The sequence below is a fragment of the Schistocerca gregaria genome, chromosome 7 (assembly GCF_023897955.1).
Source record: "Schistocerca gregaria isolate iqSchGreg1 chromosome 7, iqSchGreg1.2, whole genome shotgun sequence".
Classification (NCBI taxonomy): Eukaryota; Metazoa; Arthropoda; class Insecta; order Orthoptera; family Acrididae; genus Schistocerca; species Schistocerca gregaria.
Genome location: NC_064926.1, coordinates 540,677,648 through 540,697,207, shown reverse-complemented (window position 1 = coordinate 540,697,207; position 19,560 = coordinate 540,677,648). Strand labels below are relative to the sequence as shown.

At 43.7% G+C, this 19,560-nt stretch overlaps 1 protein-coding gene across 4 annotated transcripts in view; it reads left to right on the top strand.

Moving 5' to 3' along the window:
* LOC126281176 (uncharacterized) overlaps positions 1-19,338 on the top strand; it is a 106,658-nt gene extending 87,320 nt beyond the window's left edge. For all 4 annotated transcript variants that reach the window (XM_049979862.1, XM_049979864.1, XM_049979863.1 and 1 more), the window contains 2 exons: positions 1,583-1,764; positions 15,446-19,338. In XM_049979862.1, the coding sequence (XP_049835819.1) occupies positions 1,583-1,764; positions 15,446-15,623 (360 nt within the window). In that variant the 3' untranslated portion in view covers positions 15,624-19,338. The remainder of the gene's footprint in view (positions 1-1,582; positions 1,765-15,445) is intronic.
* Positions 19,339-19,560: the final 222 nt, after the last annotated feature.

The window sequence follows — 19,560 nt, the reverse complement described above, 5'->3', positions numbered from 1 at the left end:
CTTCCGGGGTATTGCTGTGTGCTATAGGATCCTTATCTGAAAGGATCGGCAGAGGACATCAGAAAAGTGCAAAGAAGGACTTTTTGTGTTGTATTGTCACAAAGTGGAGGAGCAGTTGTCATGGATATGTGACTTGTGGCAGTCGTTAAAACAAAGGTGTTTTTTATTCTGGTGAGATCTTTTCCTGAAATTTCTATCACAGACTTTCTCCTCTGAATGTAAAAATATTTTGTTGGCGTTCACCTTCTTAAGTGACCATCTTGTAAACCATGTTTTAATTATAGATTTCAGCCTCAGGTCAGACTGTGACATTATGTCTGTTTAGAATTCTTAGCTTAGCAAGTCATTATCATATAATTTGAATTCGTAATGTACTCAGATAATCTGATGAATTGTTAAGGATTCATTGTAAAATGTAGTTAGTTTCTGTTCATTTCCAAAGGAAACTATATTGTACTTGAGAAACAGGACATTGAGCAAAGTGCAATTATAATATAATCAAGCTGCACCTATTTATGATGATAACCTGTCCACAAGCAGGCAATGATCTCAGTTCTGATTGGCCTGTAGAAAACTACCATACCCACTAACAACTTCAGCTTTTCAAAATGTGATAGAATTAAGTGTGCTTTTAGATAAGATTGAATTTATTTATAATTGTATGTCATCAGATAAGATTGAATTTATTTATAATTGTATGTCATCAAAAATTTAGTTTTTTAAAGCATACAATTATAGGTGGTCGTCTACCAATTCTTTGATTACAGTAAGCAAATAAGTTTTCCCCACAGTTTAGTTGCAAGGACAGCTCCTGAGATGAGATTAAGCCAAAACCAATTTATGTAATAGTAGATGTTAAATCAGATTAAATGTTCCACTTTGAAAGTCAGTCTTACCACTGAAATATTAAACACACAAAACATAACAGTCATTGGAAACTCCACGTTGGAATGTCAGGAATATTAGGAATAGCGCAGACTGCTACTCGCCGTAAGGATGACACATTGAGTTGCAGAAGGCACAATGAAAAGGCATTTGTGTGTGTGTGTGTGTGTGTGTGTGTGTGTGTGTGTGTGTGTGTGTGTGAGAGAGAGAGAGAGAGAGAGAGAGAGAGAGAGAGAGAGAGAGCGCTTTTTATTTTGTGAAGAAGGTATTGGCCGAAAGCTATGATGTGTAATGGTCTTCTCATTGTGCACGTCGGCAACTCAACATATCATTTTTACAGTGAGTAGCAATCTATCCTTTTCCTTATATTGTTGATATACCAGTGACCGATTGAATTACAGTGTTAACACACACAGAAAGCCACTGAACACTCAATTACAGTCCAACAGCTCAAAGAATATATCATATGCTATACAGTAGTATACATTATCTTACCCACCAGCCATCATTCTTGATTGGTGGGGCATGTTTACATCTGCTTTCTTAGCCATGTGTGGACACTCTAGGCATTTAAAACAAAATAGTTTGTATTATGTTTGTTCTGTGGTTATATGTAACATTGAAATCATCATCATGTTTCGCAGTTTCTTGCAGATTTATTGCTGCATTTTGTTGATCTGTGCTTATTATTCTGCAGGTACACAAAGCACTTGTTGAGGGTAAAATGGTACCCAGCATCAATTCAAAGCCATTCATATCCTCAGAGCTGCTAATGACGCTTTCTGACTTGGTGGCTCATTTCTTCCCAACTGTTTCCCTGGCCAGCTGCAGGCAGGTCTTACAAGATGTACTTGGATTGGACCTCTACCGTGGCAATAGGTATATGTTATCTTTGTTTCTAATGAGTGCATCACAAAAGGGCTGACAAAACCTACATAACAGAAAAATATTTAGTGATAGTAGTAGCTACTGTATCTTAGCATCAAATACATACCTGTACAATATTGGGGGAACTGTTTGTTGTAGTTGTATGAATATCATCGCTCTGTTCTTTTTATGGGTACATTACGTAAAATGAATTTCTTTATGATTGTAAATCAGTGCGTAGAATAAATATACTTCGGAGAATACTGAAGCATAAATAATGTTTTCAGCAACTTCTTCTCTTTCAGTTCACTCACATCACCATCACTGTAATATATGACTGTGTTCAACACTGCCTTAAGGACATTTCTTGCAGTTCAGTTTACAGTAGTGCTGTATTACGTAATTTTAATCTATGGTATACCAGTCTGCTTATGAACATCAGGTGTTAACACCCAACAGTGTTGCGTTTTATCAGGTTTTTATTGTTATTTGCATTTTTGACTGCTTTGTTAATGTCCAGTTTCATTGACTCAAGTTACTCCCTCTACCGCATCATATACGCCAACCTTGGCCTACTCCCCTGCCACTGTGGCTAACAATCCCTCTCGGCCCACTCCCCCCCTCTCGGCCCACTCCCCCCCTCTCGGCCCACTCCCCCCCTCTCGGCCCACTCCCCCCCTCTCGGCCCACTCCCCCCCTCTCGGCCCACTCCCCCCCTCTCGGCCCACTCCCCCCCTCTCGGCCCACTCCCCCCCTCTCGGCCCACTCCCCCCCTCTCGGCCCACTCCCCCCCTCTCGGCCCACTCCCCCCCTCTCGGCCCACTCCCCCCCTCTCGGCCCACTCCCCCCCTCTCGGCCCACTCCCCCCCTCTCGGCCCACTCCCCCCCTCTCGGCCCACTCCCCCCCTCTCGGCCCACTCCCCCCCTCTCGGCCCACTCCCCCCCTCTCGGCCCACCCCCCCCTCTCGGCCCACACCCCCCCTCTCGGCCCCCCCTCTCGGCCCACCCCCCCCTCTCGGCCCACTCCCCCCTCTCGGCCCACTCCCCCCTCTCGGCCCACTCCCCCCCTCTCGGCCCACTCCCCCCCCTCTCGGCCCACTCCCCCCTCTCGGCCCACTCCCCCCTCTCGGCCCACTCCCCCCCTCTCGGCCCACTCCCCCCCTCTCGGCCCACTCCCCCCCCTCTCGGCACTCCCCCCCCTCTCGGCCACTCCCCCCCTCTCGGCCACCCCCCCCCTCGGCCCACTCCCCCCCTCTCGGCCCACTCCCCCCCCTCTCGGCCCACTTCCCCACCCTCTCGGCCCACTTCCCCCCCCCCCTCGGCCCACTTCCCCCCCCCCTCGGCCCACTCCCCCCCCCCTCGGCCCACTCCCCCCCCCTCGGCCCACTCCCCCCCCCCTCGGCCCACTCCCCCCCCCTCGACACACTCCCCCCCCCCCTCGGCACACTCCCCCCCCCCCCTCGGCCCACTCCCCCTCCCCTCGGCCCACTCCCCCTCCTCTCGGCCCACTCCCCCCCCTCTCGCGGCCCTCAACGCCCCTCTCGCGGCCCGCTCCCCCTTCTCCCACTCTCTCGGTCCGCTCTCACCCAATTTTCCCAGTCTCCCCGTTCCTCAGCCTACCCCCCCTCCCCAGTGCTGCCGTCCTGTGCTATTCCTCCCCAGATGCTACTCCCGTGCTTTTACTCCCCAGATGCTACTCCCTCCCTCCCCCCCCCATACTAAGCCCCCCCTGTCCCTTGTGGTACTCTCTTCCTTGCCCTTGCCAGGACCTTACATTTGTGCTATTTCATCTCATTGTGTTTCCCCGTCCTTCATGTTTTCTCCTCGCAGTGGAACAGAATACATTTGTCAGTAATTATTGAGATGATTGGGAGAGTCGGTCATGACAAAACTATTTCACATGGTGTTGAAGCTGTGGAAGAAGCAAAACATGCACAAACTTTATTAAGAATTACAAACACACTTTCAAAGTAGTCAGATACTGACAAGTGTAAATAGTGCCGAACCATCAGTTTGAGTCATTGTTGTGAAATTTTGAATTGTTTATAGCAGAATGGAAAAACTGGTAGATGCCAATTTTATGAAATATCTGATTGGACCTGAGAGGGAAATGTAGGAATATACAAGGCAGTTCTGACTCTGTGACCTATCGTAGCAGATAAGTTGAAGAAAGGCAAACCTATATCTGTTGCATTTGTAGATTTAGATAAAGATTTGAAAATGTGACTGGACAACATTATTTGACATTAGGAAGGAAGCAGGGATGAACAGAGGGAGCAAAAGGTTATTCATAACTTCTTGAGGAGCCTCACTCCAGTTCTGAGAGGTGAAGGACATGAAAGGGAAGCCTTTGTGGAGAAGGGAGTGGTACAGGATTGTAGACTATGCCTGCATTATTCAGTGTGTACATCGAGGAAGCAGTGATGTAATCAGAGGAGGAACTTGGAACTGGAATTGAAGTTCAAGGAGAAGAAATAATAAGTTAAAATTTGCCAGTGATTTAAATCTGTCAGACAGGAAAGAATTCAGAAGAGCAGTTCAATGAAATAAGTATTGTCTTGATGAGAGATTATAAGATGAGCTTTAACAAAAGTAAAACGATGGAAATGAAATATAGTTTAATTAAATCACATGGTGCTGAGGGAATTAGTTTAGGAAATGATACACTAAAAGCTGTGGATAGGTTTTGCTATTTAGGGAGCAAAATAACTAATGAGGGTGTTGGGGATGGCAGGAGAGCCAGCCGTATGGTTAAAGGAGACCGAAATGCACGCGTTTTAGCTCGCGCAGGCTGGTGTGAGATCTGGAACATGGCAAGGGAATTAGAATTGAGAAAAAACAGACGTAGCTGGTGGAATACTTAACTTTAATCCATTAATGAAGAACGTCGCTCTTTATGGAACATGATTCACAATATCAATAGTTCGGATACTGGCGCCTTGCTAGGTCGTAGCAAATAACGTAGCTGAAGGCTATGCTAAATATTGTCTCGGCAAATGAGAGCGTGGAAGTCAGTGAACCACCGCTAGCAAAGTCGGCTGTACAACTGGGCGAGTGGTAGGAAGTCTCTCTAGACCGGCCGTGTGGCGGTGCTCGGTCTGCAATCACAGATAGTGGCGACACGCGGGTCCGACGTATACTACCGGACCGCGGCCGATTTAAAGGCTACCACCTAGCAAGTGTGGTGTCTGGCAGTGACACCACATTCCTCCCCCGCAAATCGGTGTGGCATAAGGCCTCCACCCGCCGCGGGAAGGACTGCATGTTGACGTATGCGACGAGGTGGGGAGGCTAACAACCGGCGAGGCTGTGCCACCCGCACCCTGCCATTCGGACCGCGGGGAGCTAGGAAACGCCTGAAAACCTGCTCCAGGGTGCACGCCAACATGCGGTGTATGCGCCCGTAGAGAGACAGGAGGGGCCGAAGGGTCGACCTCCATCGGGCCGGAGCACCCGACGGGCGTAGACGACATACGGTCCGGAGCGGGCAAGAGTTCCATGTCGGAGGACAACTGGTCACGGGAAGCGATCGGCGGCGCATGACCGAGGGAGGTGCCCGGCGGTTGCAGCGGCGTGTCCACTGCGGGTGTCGCCGGCGGGAAAACAGGCGGCGGCGCCATGGGGCAAAATGGAAGGCAGCGTCGGTAACACCTGGGGCTGAGGCGAGCCAGTAGATGGGTCCCCAGGGCGCTGACTGGACGGCACCGTTGCTGAAAGCAGACGGCGAGCGGCAGATGCTGTGCGACGACAGAGGCGCAGCTGATTGAGATGCCGACGCACCTCACCAGAGGCCCCCAAAACCAGATACATAGCGCGTCCGAGGCACCGAAGAATGCGCCCTTCGAGCCAACGCCGTGAACCTCGGTAGTGGCGATATTAGTAACGTCGCCTGGACCAAAAGCAGGTGTCTGCCGCTGCACAGGAACTTGTTGATGCGGCGGATGTAGCAAAGACATCAAGGTTCGATGACGACCATGGAGCAACTCAGCCGGCGAGCGACCATCGTGGGGCTGAGAGCGATACGAGGAAAAAAAGAGCAATAAGGCGTCCTCCCGAGAATGCGACTCTTTCAACTTCAACATCTGTGACTTGAAAGTCCTGACCAATCGTTCAGCGGCACTGTTTGACTGTGGCGAAAACGGCGCGGACATCAGATGTCGACTACCATTGGCCTTGCAGAATGACTGAAATTCTGCGGACATGAATTGTGGGCCATTGTCGGAAACAATAGTCTGTGGAAGACCTTCAATGCAAAAGATTGCAGACAACACTTGGATGGTGGCTGATGACGTCGTGGAAGACATCCGGACAACAAAAGGAAAATTGCTAAGTGAATTGACCACAACCAACCATCGAGCATTCCAGAATGGACCAGCAAAATCGATGTGTAAGCATTGCCAAGGGGAAGTGGCTTTTGGCCATGCAAAGAATTTCCGCGGTGGTGCTGATTGTTGTTCGGCATATACCATGCAAGAAGAGCACATATTCGTAATCGCGGCATCGATTCCGAACCAGGTACAGTGCTGACGAACAAGTTGTTTCGTTCTCACTATACCCCACTGTCCTTGGTGGAGAAGCTGTAAGACAGAGGACTGTAACGAACGTGGTACCATGATCCTGGACTGATCATTATCAGAACGTAACAGCAAAACACCACGTCGTACAAAAGTCTCTCTTGTGAGCAAAAAATTGGCGAACCAACGGGCCCCCGATATGTGACTTTGACATGGGCCATTGCGTAGCAACAAAACACAGAACAGGAGCAAAGGACAGGGTCGGCAGCTGTGGCTGTAGCTACACGACGAAAATCAATCGGAAACGATTCGACTACGTCATCGGTTTCCGCATCAATGAACATGGAAGCAAATTCGGAGGAATTGAATGCCCTATCCTCAGCAACAGGCAAGCGGGACAACGCATCGGTGTTTCCGTGCTTAGCAGTGGACCGATACAAGATATCGTAGTGGTACTGCGAGGGGAAAATAGACCAGCGAATGAATTTCTGAGCTGTACGTGGAGTTACAGGCTTGGTCGGATGAAAAAGTGATGTCAATGGTTTGTGGTCTGTGATTATGGTAAAGTGACGACCATACAAGAAATCATGAAGCTTTGTAACACCAAATACGAGAGCCAATGCTTCTTTCTCGATCTGTGAATAATTTCTTTGCGCAGACGAGAGCAATTTGGACGCAAAGGCAATAGGGCGATCGTGCGATCCATCTTTGTGCACAAGCACAGCACCGATCCCGAAATCCGATGCATCCACCATCAACAAAAGGGGCTTCTGGGGATCGAATGGCGTAAGGCAAGTATTGGAAAGCAACGCTGATTTCAACTGGCAAAAGGCGCATTCGCATTCTGTCGTCCAGACGAACGGAACACCCTTAACGGCGTAAGCGATGAAGCGTAGCTGAAATGGAAGAGGCGTGCGGCACATATTTATTATAATAGTTGATTTTTCCCAGCACAATCTGTAGCTTTTTCAAATTCTGCGGCGAAGGCAAGTCTTGTATGGCACGAAGGTGCGTGGGACTGGGATGTATGCCTTGGGCATTGAGTACATGTCCCAAGTATGGTAAGTCCCGAGCAAAAAACACACATTTGTCCTTCCGCAAGCGATGACCATTTTGTCGCAAGACCTGAAATAATGTTCTGAGATTGGCTAAATGTTCCTCTTCCGTCTTTCCAAAGATCACAATATCGTCCAGATAATTAGCTGCAGTAGGGACCGACGCACAAACAGTTTGTAGATATTGCTGAAACAATGCAGGGGCGGATGCACTCCCGAATGGCAGTCGTTTGAATCGATACAAACCAAGATGCGTGGTAACCACCAAAACGCGCTGGGATTCATCGTCCACCGGTATTTGCAAGTATGCATCTGCGAGGTCCAACTTCGAAAAATATTTACCCGGGCACAGTTTGTCAAAAAGATCTTCTGGGCGGGGTAATGGAAAAGTTGCAATCACTAGTTGTGGATTCACTGTTGCCTTGAAGTCCACACAAAGTCTCAACTTTCCCGAAGGTTTTGGCAAAATTACTAAGGGTGATGCCCAGAGAGAATCTTGCACATGTTCAATGACACCTTGTGATTCCAAATCGTGTAATGTTTTTGCGACCTCATCATGCAATGCGTGGGGAACATTGCGCACTCTGAAAAATTTCGGTTGCGCGTGTACATTCAGTTCCAAATGTGCTTTATAGTTCTTAGCGCAACCGAGGCCCGGTGCAAAAATGTCTGCAAATTCGTCACATAGACGAGAAACACTGTCTGAAGGCACAGTCTGGTTCACTGATAGGACTTGATTTACTATAGACAAGTTAAACAACTGAAATAAATCGAAACCAAACTAGTTCACTGCAGAAGAAGAACGATGGACGTAAAATGACACAAGTTTCGTTTGCTCTTTGTATGTTGCAAGAAGGCTGCACTATCCTAACACAGGGTACGTTGCCCTGAATAGCTTGTTAACTGAACATTTGCGGCACACAACGGACGTGTGCCCAGCAGTTTGTAAGTCTCGTGATTGATCAGTGAAACTGCAGCTCCGGTATCGAGCTGGAATGGTATCACTGTGCCGCTAATGTCCAAGTCTACAAAAAGTTTATTGTCCTGCTGACGACAAGAGCGACTGTCTCGTGCAACGTGAACTGACACCGGTACATAATCACTTGCAACTTGACGGGAGTTCCGGCGATGTCAACGCACACTATTTTTGGAACGAACACAGTCACTGTTAAAGAGAGTGGCAGTGGGCGGAGTGGAATGAACTACATGAATTTCCATGGGCGAACTTTCGCGAGCCTGAGTATCCTTGGTTCAATTCCGATTCCGGCGCGAATCAAAGGGCCTGGAACGGTGGTGAGCTTCCGATCGAGCTTTTTCTGGCAAACACTATGAACATGTCCTTTTTTATTACAATAAAAGCAAATAGCTTGGCGTGACGGGCAATTCGCATGCGAATGTTTAGTAGCACAACGCGGGCATGATTTGATCACTGCATTTGCGTGCCGGCGCGGCACACATGGCTGAGAGCCTAGCGGCAGCGGCACGGCACGAGGGCTGTTTACTGCTCTGTGCAGCTTGCCCGGCGGGCCGGGTAACCTGACACACTGCTGGTGAAGTTTCAAATGATTCGTGAGCAAAGTCAAGTGTGTCCTGCCGATCTAATATGTCCATTACTTGTTGAAGGGAGGGATTGACTAGTTTCAAAATCTGTTCCCTTATACAAACATCAGAAATGTTCTGTGCAATTGCGTCACGTACCATAGTATCTGAATAAGGGAGTCCACATTGACACTCAAAAGCACAATCCCTAGTAAGGCCTTGCAAGGTTGCAACCCACTCCTGATTAGTCTGATCTGTCGTACGTTTTGTACGAAAGAAGGTATACCTTTTCACAACTACATTGACTGATTCTTTGAAATATGCATCTAATGCAGACGAAATTTCTTCGTAGGACAGAGTTGCTACGTCGCGTTGGGGAAATAAGTTGACTATCACGTGTGTACCCCGACGGAGGAAAGTAGAAAAGGCTGCCGCTCGTTACCTTGAATACTGTAGGCGGCGAGATGGAATCCAAATTGGCGTGACCACTCCGTCCAGCTTTCCAGTGCAGCATCAAAAGGTCGAAAAGTGGGTGCAACAGCGTGTTGTGGCTGCGTTAGCGGTGAAGCGGGTGCTGCCGCATCGTTTTGCATCGCACGTTGACCCTGGATGAGCTGTCAAAGGGCATCCAGTAAGGCCTGCGTCTGCTGATTCTGTAAGTGATAAAATTCGGACAGTACAGATTGTGGAGAAGCCATTACACAAGTAAATCAGGGCAATATCGATACGAATGCGGTTTTACCTTGTTGCCAATGTTGTGGCTGGCAGGAGAGCCAACCGTATGGTTAAAGGAGGCCGAAATGCACGCGTTTAGCTCACGCAGGCTGGCGTGAGATCTGGAACATGGCAAGGGAATTAGAACTGAGAAAAAACAGACGGAGCTGGTGGAATACTTAAATTTAATCCATTAATGAAGAACGTCGCTCTTTATGGTACATGATTCACAATATCAATAGTACGGATACTGGCGCCTTGCTAGGTCGTAGCAAATAACGTAGCTGAAGGCTATGCTAACTATCGTCTCGGCAAATGAGAGCGTAATTTGTCAGTGAACCATCGCTAGCAAAGTCGTCTGTACAACTGGGCGAGTGCTAGGAAGTCTCTCTAGACCGGCCGTGTGGTGGCGCTCGGTCTGCAATCACTGATACTGGCGACACGCGGGTCCGACGTATACTACCGGACCGCGGCTGATTTAAAGGCTACCACCTAGCAAGTGTGGTGTCTGGCGGTGACACCATAGAGGGTTGAAGTAGAGGGGATATAAAATGTAGACCGGCAATAGGAAGAAAAGCATTGCTGAAACAGAAGAATCACTAAGTGTTTGGAAGTCTTTCCTGAAGTAATTGGTGTGTAGCCTGATAGAGTGGAAGTGAAATGTAGATGATACGTGGTTCAGACAACAGAACCGAAGGTTTTTAAATGTGGTGCTATAGATGAATGCTGAAGATTGGATGAGCAAATGAATAACAAATGGGAAGGCTCTGAATCAAATTTGAGGGGGTGGGGGGGATTTGCTTAACAACTTCAATAAAAGAAGAATCCTGTGAAAAGGGTGGACCTAGTATTCTTTTCCAGTCCAAGTTTATACTCAGACTGTAGTGGCCTTGTTGACAAGTACGGTTCCAAACTCTATATCCCTTCCTTCAAGAAATTGAAGTTGTTCCATTTTTTGAAAGAGGGCCCAACAGACGTATCAAGTTGCAGGTGTATAATCTAGTTTTCAGTAAGTTCTGAAATAATTTCTGTGCTCAGATGTAGTTTCTTTTTAATGTCCAGTTTTCCTCAAAAATTCATGCATGTCGAAAACAGATGTCATTATTTGAAATACATGTCAAATTGAACCATGGACCTTGCTGTTGGTGGGGAGGCTTGCGTGCCTCAGCGATACAGATGGCCGCACCGTAGGTGCAACCACTACGGAGGGGTATCTGTTGAGAGGCCAGACAAACGTGTGTTTCCTGAAGAGTGGCAGCAGCCTTTTCAGTAGTTGCAGGGGCAACAGTCTGGATGATTGACTGATCTGGCCTTGCAACATTAACCAAAACGGCCTTGCTGTGCTGGTACTGCGAACGGCTGAAAGCAAGGGGAAACTACAGCCGTAATTTTTCCCAATGACATGCAGCTTTACTGTATGATAAAATAATGATGGCGTCCTCTTGGGTAAAATATTCCGGAGATAAAATAGTCCCCCATTCGGATCTCCGGGCGGGGACTACTCAAGAGGATGTCGTTATCAGGAGAAAGAAAACTGGCATTCTACGGATCGGAGCGTGGAATGTCAGATCCGTTAATCGGGCAAGTAGGTTAGAAAACTTAAAAAGAGAAATGGATAGGTTAAAGTTAGATATAGTGGGAATTAGTGAAGTTCGGTGGCAGGAGGAACAAGACTTCTGGTCAGGTGACTACAGGGTTATAAACACAAAATCAAATAGGGGTATTGCAGGAGTAGGTTTAATAATGAATAGGAAAATAGGAATGCGGGTAAGCTACTACAAACAGCATAGTGAACGCATTATTGTGGCCAAGATAGATACGAAGCCCACACCTACTACAGTAGTACAAGTTTATATGCCAACTACCTCTGCAGATGACGAAGAAATTGAAGAAATGTACGATGAAATAAAAGAAATTATTCAGATAGTGAAGGGAGACGAAAATTTAATAGTAATGGGTGACTGGAATTCGAGTGTAGGAAAAGGGAGAGAAGGAAACGTAGTAGGTGAATATGGATTGGGGCTAAGAAATGAAAGAGGAAGCCGCCTAGTAGAATTTTGCACAGAGCACAACTTAATCATAGCTAACACTTGGTTTAAGAATCATGAAAGAAGGTTGTATACGTGGAAGAACCCTGGAGATACTAAAAGGTATCAGATAGATTATATAATGGTAAGACAGAGATTTAGGAACCAGGTTTTAAATTGTAAGACATTTCCAGGGGCTGATGTGGACTCTGACCACAATCTATTGGTTATGACCTGTAGATTAAAACTGAACAAACTGCAAAAAGGTGGGAAATTAAGGAGATGGGACCTGGATAAACTAAAAGAACCAGAGGTTGTACAGAGTTTCAGGGAGAGCATAAGGGAACAATTGACAGGAATAGGGGAAAGAAATACAGTAGAAGAAGAATGGGTAGCTCTGAGGGATGAAGTAGTGAAGGCAGCAGAGGATAAAGTAGGTAAAAAGACGAGGGCTGCTAGAAATCCTTGGGTAACAGAAGAAATATTGAATTTAATTGATGAAAGGAGAAAATATAAAAATGCAGTAAATGAAACAGTCAAAAAGGAATACAAACTTCTCAAAAATGTGATCGACAGGAAGTGTAAAATTGCTAAGCAGGGATGGCTAGAAGACAAATGTAAGGATGTAGAGGCTTATCTCACTAGGGGTAAGATAGATACTGCCTAAAGGAAAATTAGAGAGACCTTTGGAGATAAGAGAACCACCTATATGAATATCAAGAGCTCAGATGGCAACCCAGTTCTAAGCAAAGAAGGGAAGGCAGAAAGGTGGAAGGAGTATATAGAAGGTTTATACAAGGGCGGTGTACTTGAGGACAATATTATGGAAATGGAAGAGGATGTAGATGAAGACGAAATGGGAGATACAATACTGCGTGAAGAGGTTGACAGAGCACTGAAAGACCTGAGTCGAAACAAGGCCCCCGGAGTAGACAACATTCCATTAGAACTACTGACGGCCTTGGGAGAGCCAGTCATGACAAAACTCTACCAGCTGGTGAGCAAGATGTATGAGACAGGCGAAATACCCTCAGACTTCAAGAAGAATATAATAATTCCAATCCCAAAGAAAGCAGGTGTTGGACAGATGTGAAAATTACCGAACTATCAGTTTAATAAGTCACAGCTGCAAAATACTAATGCGAATTCTTTACAGACGAATGGAAAAACTGGTAGATGCGGACCTCGGGGAGGATCAGTTTGGATTCCGTCGAAATGTTGGAACACGTGAGGCAATACTGACCTTACGACTTATCTTAGAAGAAAGATTAAGAAAAGGCAAACCTACGTTTCTAGCATTTGTAGGCTTAGAGAAAGCTTTTGACAATGTTGACTGGAATACTCTCTTTCAAATTCTAAAGGTGGCAGGGGTAAAATACGGGGAGAGAAAGGCTATTTACAATTTGTACAGATACCAGATGGCAGTCATAAGAGTCGAGGGGCATGAAAGGGAAGCAGTGGTTGGGAAAGGAGTGAGACAGGGTTTTAGCGTCTCCCCGATGTTATTCAATCTGTGTATTGAGCAAGCAGTAAAGGAAACAAAAATTTGGAATAGGTATTAAAATTCATGGAGAAGAAGTAAAAACTTGGAGGTTCGCCGATGACATTGTAATTCTGTCAGAGACGGCAAAGGACTTGGAAGAGCAGTTGAACGGAATGGACAGTGTCTTGAAAGGAGGATATAAGATGAACATCAACAAAAGCAAAACGAGGATAATGGAATGTAGTCCAATTAAATCGGGTGATGCTGAGGGAATTAGATTAGGAAATGAGACACTTAAAGTAGTAAAGGAGTTTTGCTATTTAGGAAGTAAAATAACTGATGATGGTCGAAGTAGAGAGGATATAAAATGTAGACTGGCAATGGCAAGGAAAGCGTTTCTGAAGAAGAGAAATTTGTTAACATCGGATATAGATTTAAGTGTCAGGAAGTCATTTCTGAAAGCGATTGTATGGAGTGTAGCCATGTATGGAAGTGAAACATGGACGATAACTAGTTTGGACAAGAAGAGAATAGAAGCTTTCTAAATGTGGTGCTACAGAAGAATACTGAAGATAAGGTGTACAGATCACGTAACTAATGAGGAGGTATTGAATATGATTGGGGAGAAGAGAAGTTTGTGGCACAGCTTGACTAGAAGAAGGGATCGGTTGGTGGGACATGTTTTGAGGCATCAAGTGATCACAAATTTAGCATTGGAGGGAAGCGTGGAGGGTAAAAAGCGTAGAGGGAGACCGAGAGATGAGTACACTAAGCAGATTCAGGAGGATGTAGGTTGCAGTAGGTACTGGGAGATGATGAAGCTTTCACAGGATAGAGTAGCATGGAGAGATGCATCAAACCAGTCTCAGGACTGAAGACAACAACAACATGTCAAAATATGGATTGTCTCTGCCCACATGTACTTTTGAAGAAATAGAAGTAAATGTTGTGAAGGACATTCCATGTTGTGACTTAAAACGTTTTTTGCAACAAGCACTCTCTATAGTTCCTGTAAATTATGTGGAATATGTCAGTTGTTTTCTGTTACTGTTCATCAGTAGTTTGTGACCACGTGGGTAAATGTTGGACAAAATCCAAAGGTCTGTTGTTGCATCTTCAAACAGTCGTAGAGGTGTGAGAAATGTGCAAATCCACCAGGGTTTTGAGTCCACGTTGAAGTACAGTTCCCCTGTAGCTGATGGATAATTAAGGTCAAACGTTGGAGGAAGATGGGGGCATAGCACCAGCAATAGAACAACCATGTCTGGTAAAGTATTGTGTTCAAATCAACGTTTTTGCTGTGGAAAGATTTACCTTTCACAGAGACATGATGAGTTGTAACGTTGAGAAAATTGATATGAAATTTGGAATGTTTTTGTTTAGTAAGTAATATCCACAATGAGGGAGATACAATTACAAGTATATTCAATGTGGTGCTGAAGCACTGGCGAGAAGTTGCAGAATTATTGAACTGTAAATTGTAGTGCCAGTGTGATACCCCTTGAACAAATATTATCAGTGAAGTAAGTGGGACAATTAGAATAACTGTGTGTATTAAAGAGGATTGAGAAAAAATTCTAAAAAAGACTTCAACATGGCTGTGAAAGAGGGCACAAAGTAAACATCGGTACAAAACAAAGTCTTTAGTGCAGTGTTTGACTTTGTAGACTTTCTTTTGGAAAGCTTTTTAGAATGTTTTTGCCTCCCAGTGTTCATGTTTCTCAATGCACGTGTCGTGCAATGTCTGTAGTTATGTCACTTGCTGATTTTCACAATTACTATGTAAAAGGAAACACTCCGTATCATATATTGCATATTTTGAATGTAGAAAACTGATTACAGTAAAACAAGTATCAGTCCCAGTTCGTAGTTTTTCTTCTTGAACTCTATGTTTTGGTTATTAGTTTAGACGATTTTAGTTTATTGACAATGGAACAGACCTGTATCATTCCAATCAGCTGTTTTTAATTTTCAGTATGTGTCAGACTTGACATAGAGTTCAATTAAAACAAGTAATTTATGTAGAATGAAAATTAAAAGTAAAACTGAGTTGAAACTTCAGTATTCTCATTAGGCCATCCAAGCCTCCAACCCTAATTCAGTGGGTGAACATTGTCTCTGAAATGTTATGGGATGGCTGCAGATTTGATTCACGGTCCAGCACAGGGCTTTCTGAGGTGAATCAAGATTAGTGCTGCTAGGTCCCTACCCCTATTCTCTCCTGCCATCCCTCACCTCTGAAGGGAGGGAGTAGTGGGAATAATAGAATGTGAAATTTTATTAATATCAGAAATGTTGTGCATTTCGTGTAAAAAGTATTTTTTAAATAGTATATTGACAAAAGCATAATTTCAATTGCAGGCAACAGATGATGATACTTCGTGAAGCTGGGAAGTGCCAGTCTGTCAACGACATTCTGCCTCTGGTGCATTTACGTGACGTGATACAGTACATGCCTCAGATGAAGTACATGTTCAGCCGCATGAACGCCAACCCCAGCAGTGAGGAGAGCGCCAGCAAGCGGCAGCGCACCAGCTAGGGCACAGCGTGGCCCTGTGTGGCCACACCGTCAGTGCCGTGGCAGATGCCAGCTGCTGGCTTCGGCTGGCCTCAGCACTACGGCCTCTAGTTCCCACTGCCCTGCACGCAACGTGGGAAATGCCATACAATTCATCTGTGGTGTTAGACTGTACAGTTGTCCGTTGTTAACACTCGGCATTTAAGTTATGTGCAGTTGAGCACCACTGAAAAGTGTCCTGTCGTTGACGATACAAGATGATTTTTGTCTGTAGATGAATGTTAAGTTTGCACTGTCTGTTTTTCTGAGAATGTGGACGCTACAATTGAAAGCAAAATGAGAAGTGAAAAATGGGCTGGTCCTTCATTTAAAGAGACGTTACTGATACACACCTATACAACCACCTTGTTCTTCTCCAGTGGGCAGAGAGGCTTACAAAGTGCAATATCTTCTCTCCCTGATGCAGAGGTGCAGTGATACATGTGGTGCATAGCTTTTTAAATGTTTACCAGCCAGCTTTCCCATCTGTCAGAATAGTTATGGATCACTTCTCTTCCCTGCATTTATAATGTGCATCACATTTTCCTACGTGAAAAGCTGCCACGATTTTCTATAAACCACCACTATGACTTCAAAGGATAAAACATAACCGAAGACTGAAAATGTGTTACACTCGAAATGAAGTGTAACAACATATAGAATTATTGTTTGTTGTTTGTTGCTAGTGTGAAGTCATTTTTGCTTTTATAGCTGTCTGAAGCTGTTAAGAGTATTTTATCTATTTGTAGCTTTCTTTTTCATTGATCACAGTGACAAATTTCACAAATTGCAGAAAATGTAGCTATGTTGATTTCATTACTGAATTTTTGTACTGATGCCAGGCTAGTGTATATTGTAAGTCATATGTGGTGGTGATGTTACTGGTGGATTTGTTTACTGTAGTAGAGTATTTTTTACTGTGATAGACTGACTTGTTGTTTACAGTCAGAGGAATGTAACATTGCGGTGTAGATGACCCGTGTGCATTCCACATTAATTTACTGCCATCATAATGCGAAAATGTCACATCATGAAAAAAATGTTGACGACCTATATGGTCGTTCTGTACATATATGTCCATACGGATTGATTCTTATGGCCATGCAAATACAAAATTGCATTTTGTTTTGCATATTGCGTAATATTATCTTGTACAGAAAACCGATAATCATTGTTTGTAATATATGTATTTATTTTCATTCTTTGTACATACCAAGATAAGTACATGTAATTAATTCAGCATTAAATGCAAAATCATTCATAAATGTGATAATCAATACTTCTTATTGAATATATAAATAATTTGAAAAATGTAAATATTGCTTACTTTTTACTAACAGTAATTCTGGCTCGAGGCAGCTGAAGCAGGTCACGAATAAGTATAGCTGACACAAGCACTGATACAGTTTATTGTAATGTGGAAGCTAATTACATCATATTTCTGTAGGTCTGTCCGTGTCGTCCTTGTTTCTTTAACCGTTTTCCTCCTACTAGCCCCTCCCTTCCTCCGCCACCTCTTCTCTCTCTCTCTCTCTCTCTCTCTCTCTCTCTCTCTCTCTCTCTCTCTCTCTCTCACACACACACACACACACACACACACACACACACACACACAGTGAGAGGAGGAGAGGGTCAGTTTCCATCCAGATACTGTTGGCACGCAACATTTACTTGAAATGTTCATTTGGTTATGTGTTTTGCAAGATCTGATAGCATTAGCATCTTGTAGAGTAAGGTTATTTATTCTGTTTATCTGTGCCCCCATAAACAGAAACTTGAACTGAACCAAAACATGGAATGATAGCATTTATAGGCTCATTGCAGCTTAGCATTTAGTTACTTTCGGTTTAGATCCATGTATTTAAATAAAACAGTGCAACATCAGCCATTTTATGTAACACACCATTTATCAGTTTGTAGCCCTTGTTGTGGTAAGTGTGCCAGTGTACTAGATTTTTTCCCATACTCGCAAGTACAATGAATCCTCGAAAGATTAATTTTTACAGATATAGAATGCTAGTTGGTTGATACATTTATGGTGGTGGGTGGGAGGGAGCCACTGAAAAATACAAGTCCCCAGTAAATTTAACTTGTATCTGAAATTGTCCTGTATAATGAAACACTTTATATTTTTCTCCCCCTGTGCACTTGAGTGTTAGCCAATTATGCACTACATTGAAATATGTTGGAGCTATTTGTCTGTCTGTCTCTGTTTCCCTCTTTCCTCACTTGCAAAATGGTAAATTTGTAGAGTTGACCCATGTCATTGCTAATAGTGAATGAATCAAAAAAGTAGAATACGAAAACAATGGTAACAACTGATATTATGGGGCCTGAAAGTCTCTGAATGGTAATGAACGTACGATGGCAAGAGAAGAATTACAAACTGGAATGATGATAAAAGGTACAAAATGTGAGCAAAAGTCATGGACAAATTGGAAAAAGTTCTTGTCAGATGTAACAACTTCAGTAAGTAGTAAGAGATGTACGCTAATAACCCTGCTCATGTTTCTATAAAAGCTACAGGGCTAGAATTTTGTGTGGATGATTCACTGAAGTAAGTCACTTTCTGCAGTACTACATCAACAGCTGTTTTGTTGTTTTTCTGTGTTGTTAGGTTGTTTTTTTTTCCGGGCAAGTGTATACCAAATAATCAATTATGATAGAACATTGTTGTGGATGTGATCTTTTGTATGCTGGCCACTATCCTGCAGTTAAAGTAAATAATTTTATAGGGTGTAAAACTGTCTGTCCACTAATAACATTTACATAATTAATTCTGACCTATTATGAAATATCTTTTGTTGTAGCAACTTGTAAGTGATACATCATATTCATATTTTCATGGCATCAGTTATGGACTGATTACACGCAAACAACTCATTGCTATTTGTTTATTTCTGATGATACATTTCTCCCCACAGGAAAAGGTTACGTCATATGTGTTGTAAAATTCCTGATGCTATGCTCAATAATAAATTGACATAGCATGCTAATCAGATAGTTAGATGTTGATTGACATGGTAGTCATAGAAAACAGTACATTATTATAAGTCACAGCACTTTATTGCATTTCGTTGTCTGTGGTCAGAATATGTAACAGTAACACAAACTGATTAGTCCATTATCAAGCCAGAGTGCTTCAAAGAAACTTTTTTTTTGTTTTTTATTTTTTTTATTATTATTATTGTTGAAGTGTTCTGTAATTCATCATTGTGAAAACTTAAATGCTTCCTGTAACTGCAGCAAGGGATATTAATGTATTGAAAAATTTTACATTTGTGTGGGTAGAGTGTGGGCCTCCTGATTTTTATGTACAGTTGAATTTTCTATGAAAATTGTTCATTCCAGCTCTGCAGATAAATTGCGGGATAGTTACAAGAAAGAGAAAAGAACCCTTCCCCTCTCCTCTCTCCAGTCTTCTTCCCACATAGTGAGAAGCAGGAAAACAAATGTAAAAGTTGCTGCCAGAGGAAAATCTAGATAAAACTTGTAGTTTACTTTATAAATATGAGTGACTGCTTAATTCATTTTAACCATTAACATTCTCACTATACAGAAGTATTGTAAAGTGAAAGTAAAGTTCCTGATTATGACCAAAATATTTGGACTGTCAAGACAAAGTAGAATGATGTAAGTGTAGGAGAACTCTTACATGTGAAATTCCTTTTTGTATAATTAAAAGAATTCAAATGTATGGAGTTGTATTGTGAATTCATTTCATTTGGAACACTGTTAATTTCAATTATATCCATTACAATAGTTGTCAGGATCATATGGTGACCCTTGAGAAAATTGTGTTACTTGTAACAATATGAAGAATATTATTATGGTGGTAATGAAATACTGTTTTCAGTCTGATACTACACCAAAAACAGTGCTATGAAAAATGCATTGTGTTACTTGTTCCTTTATTGAT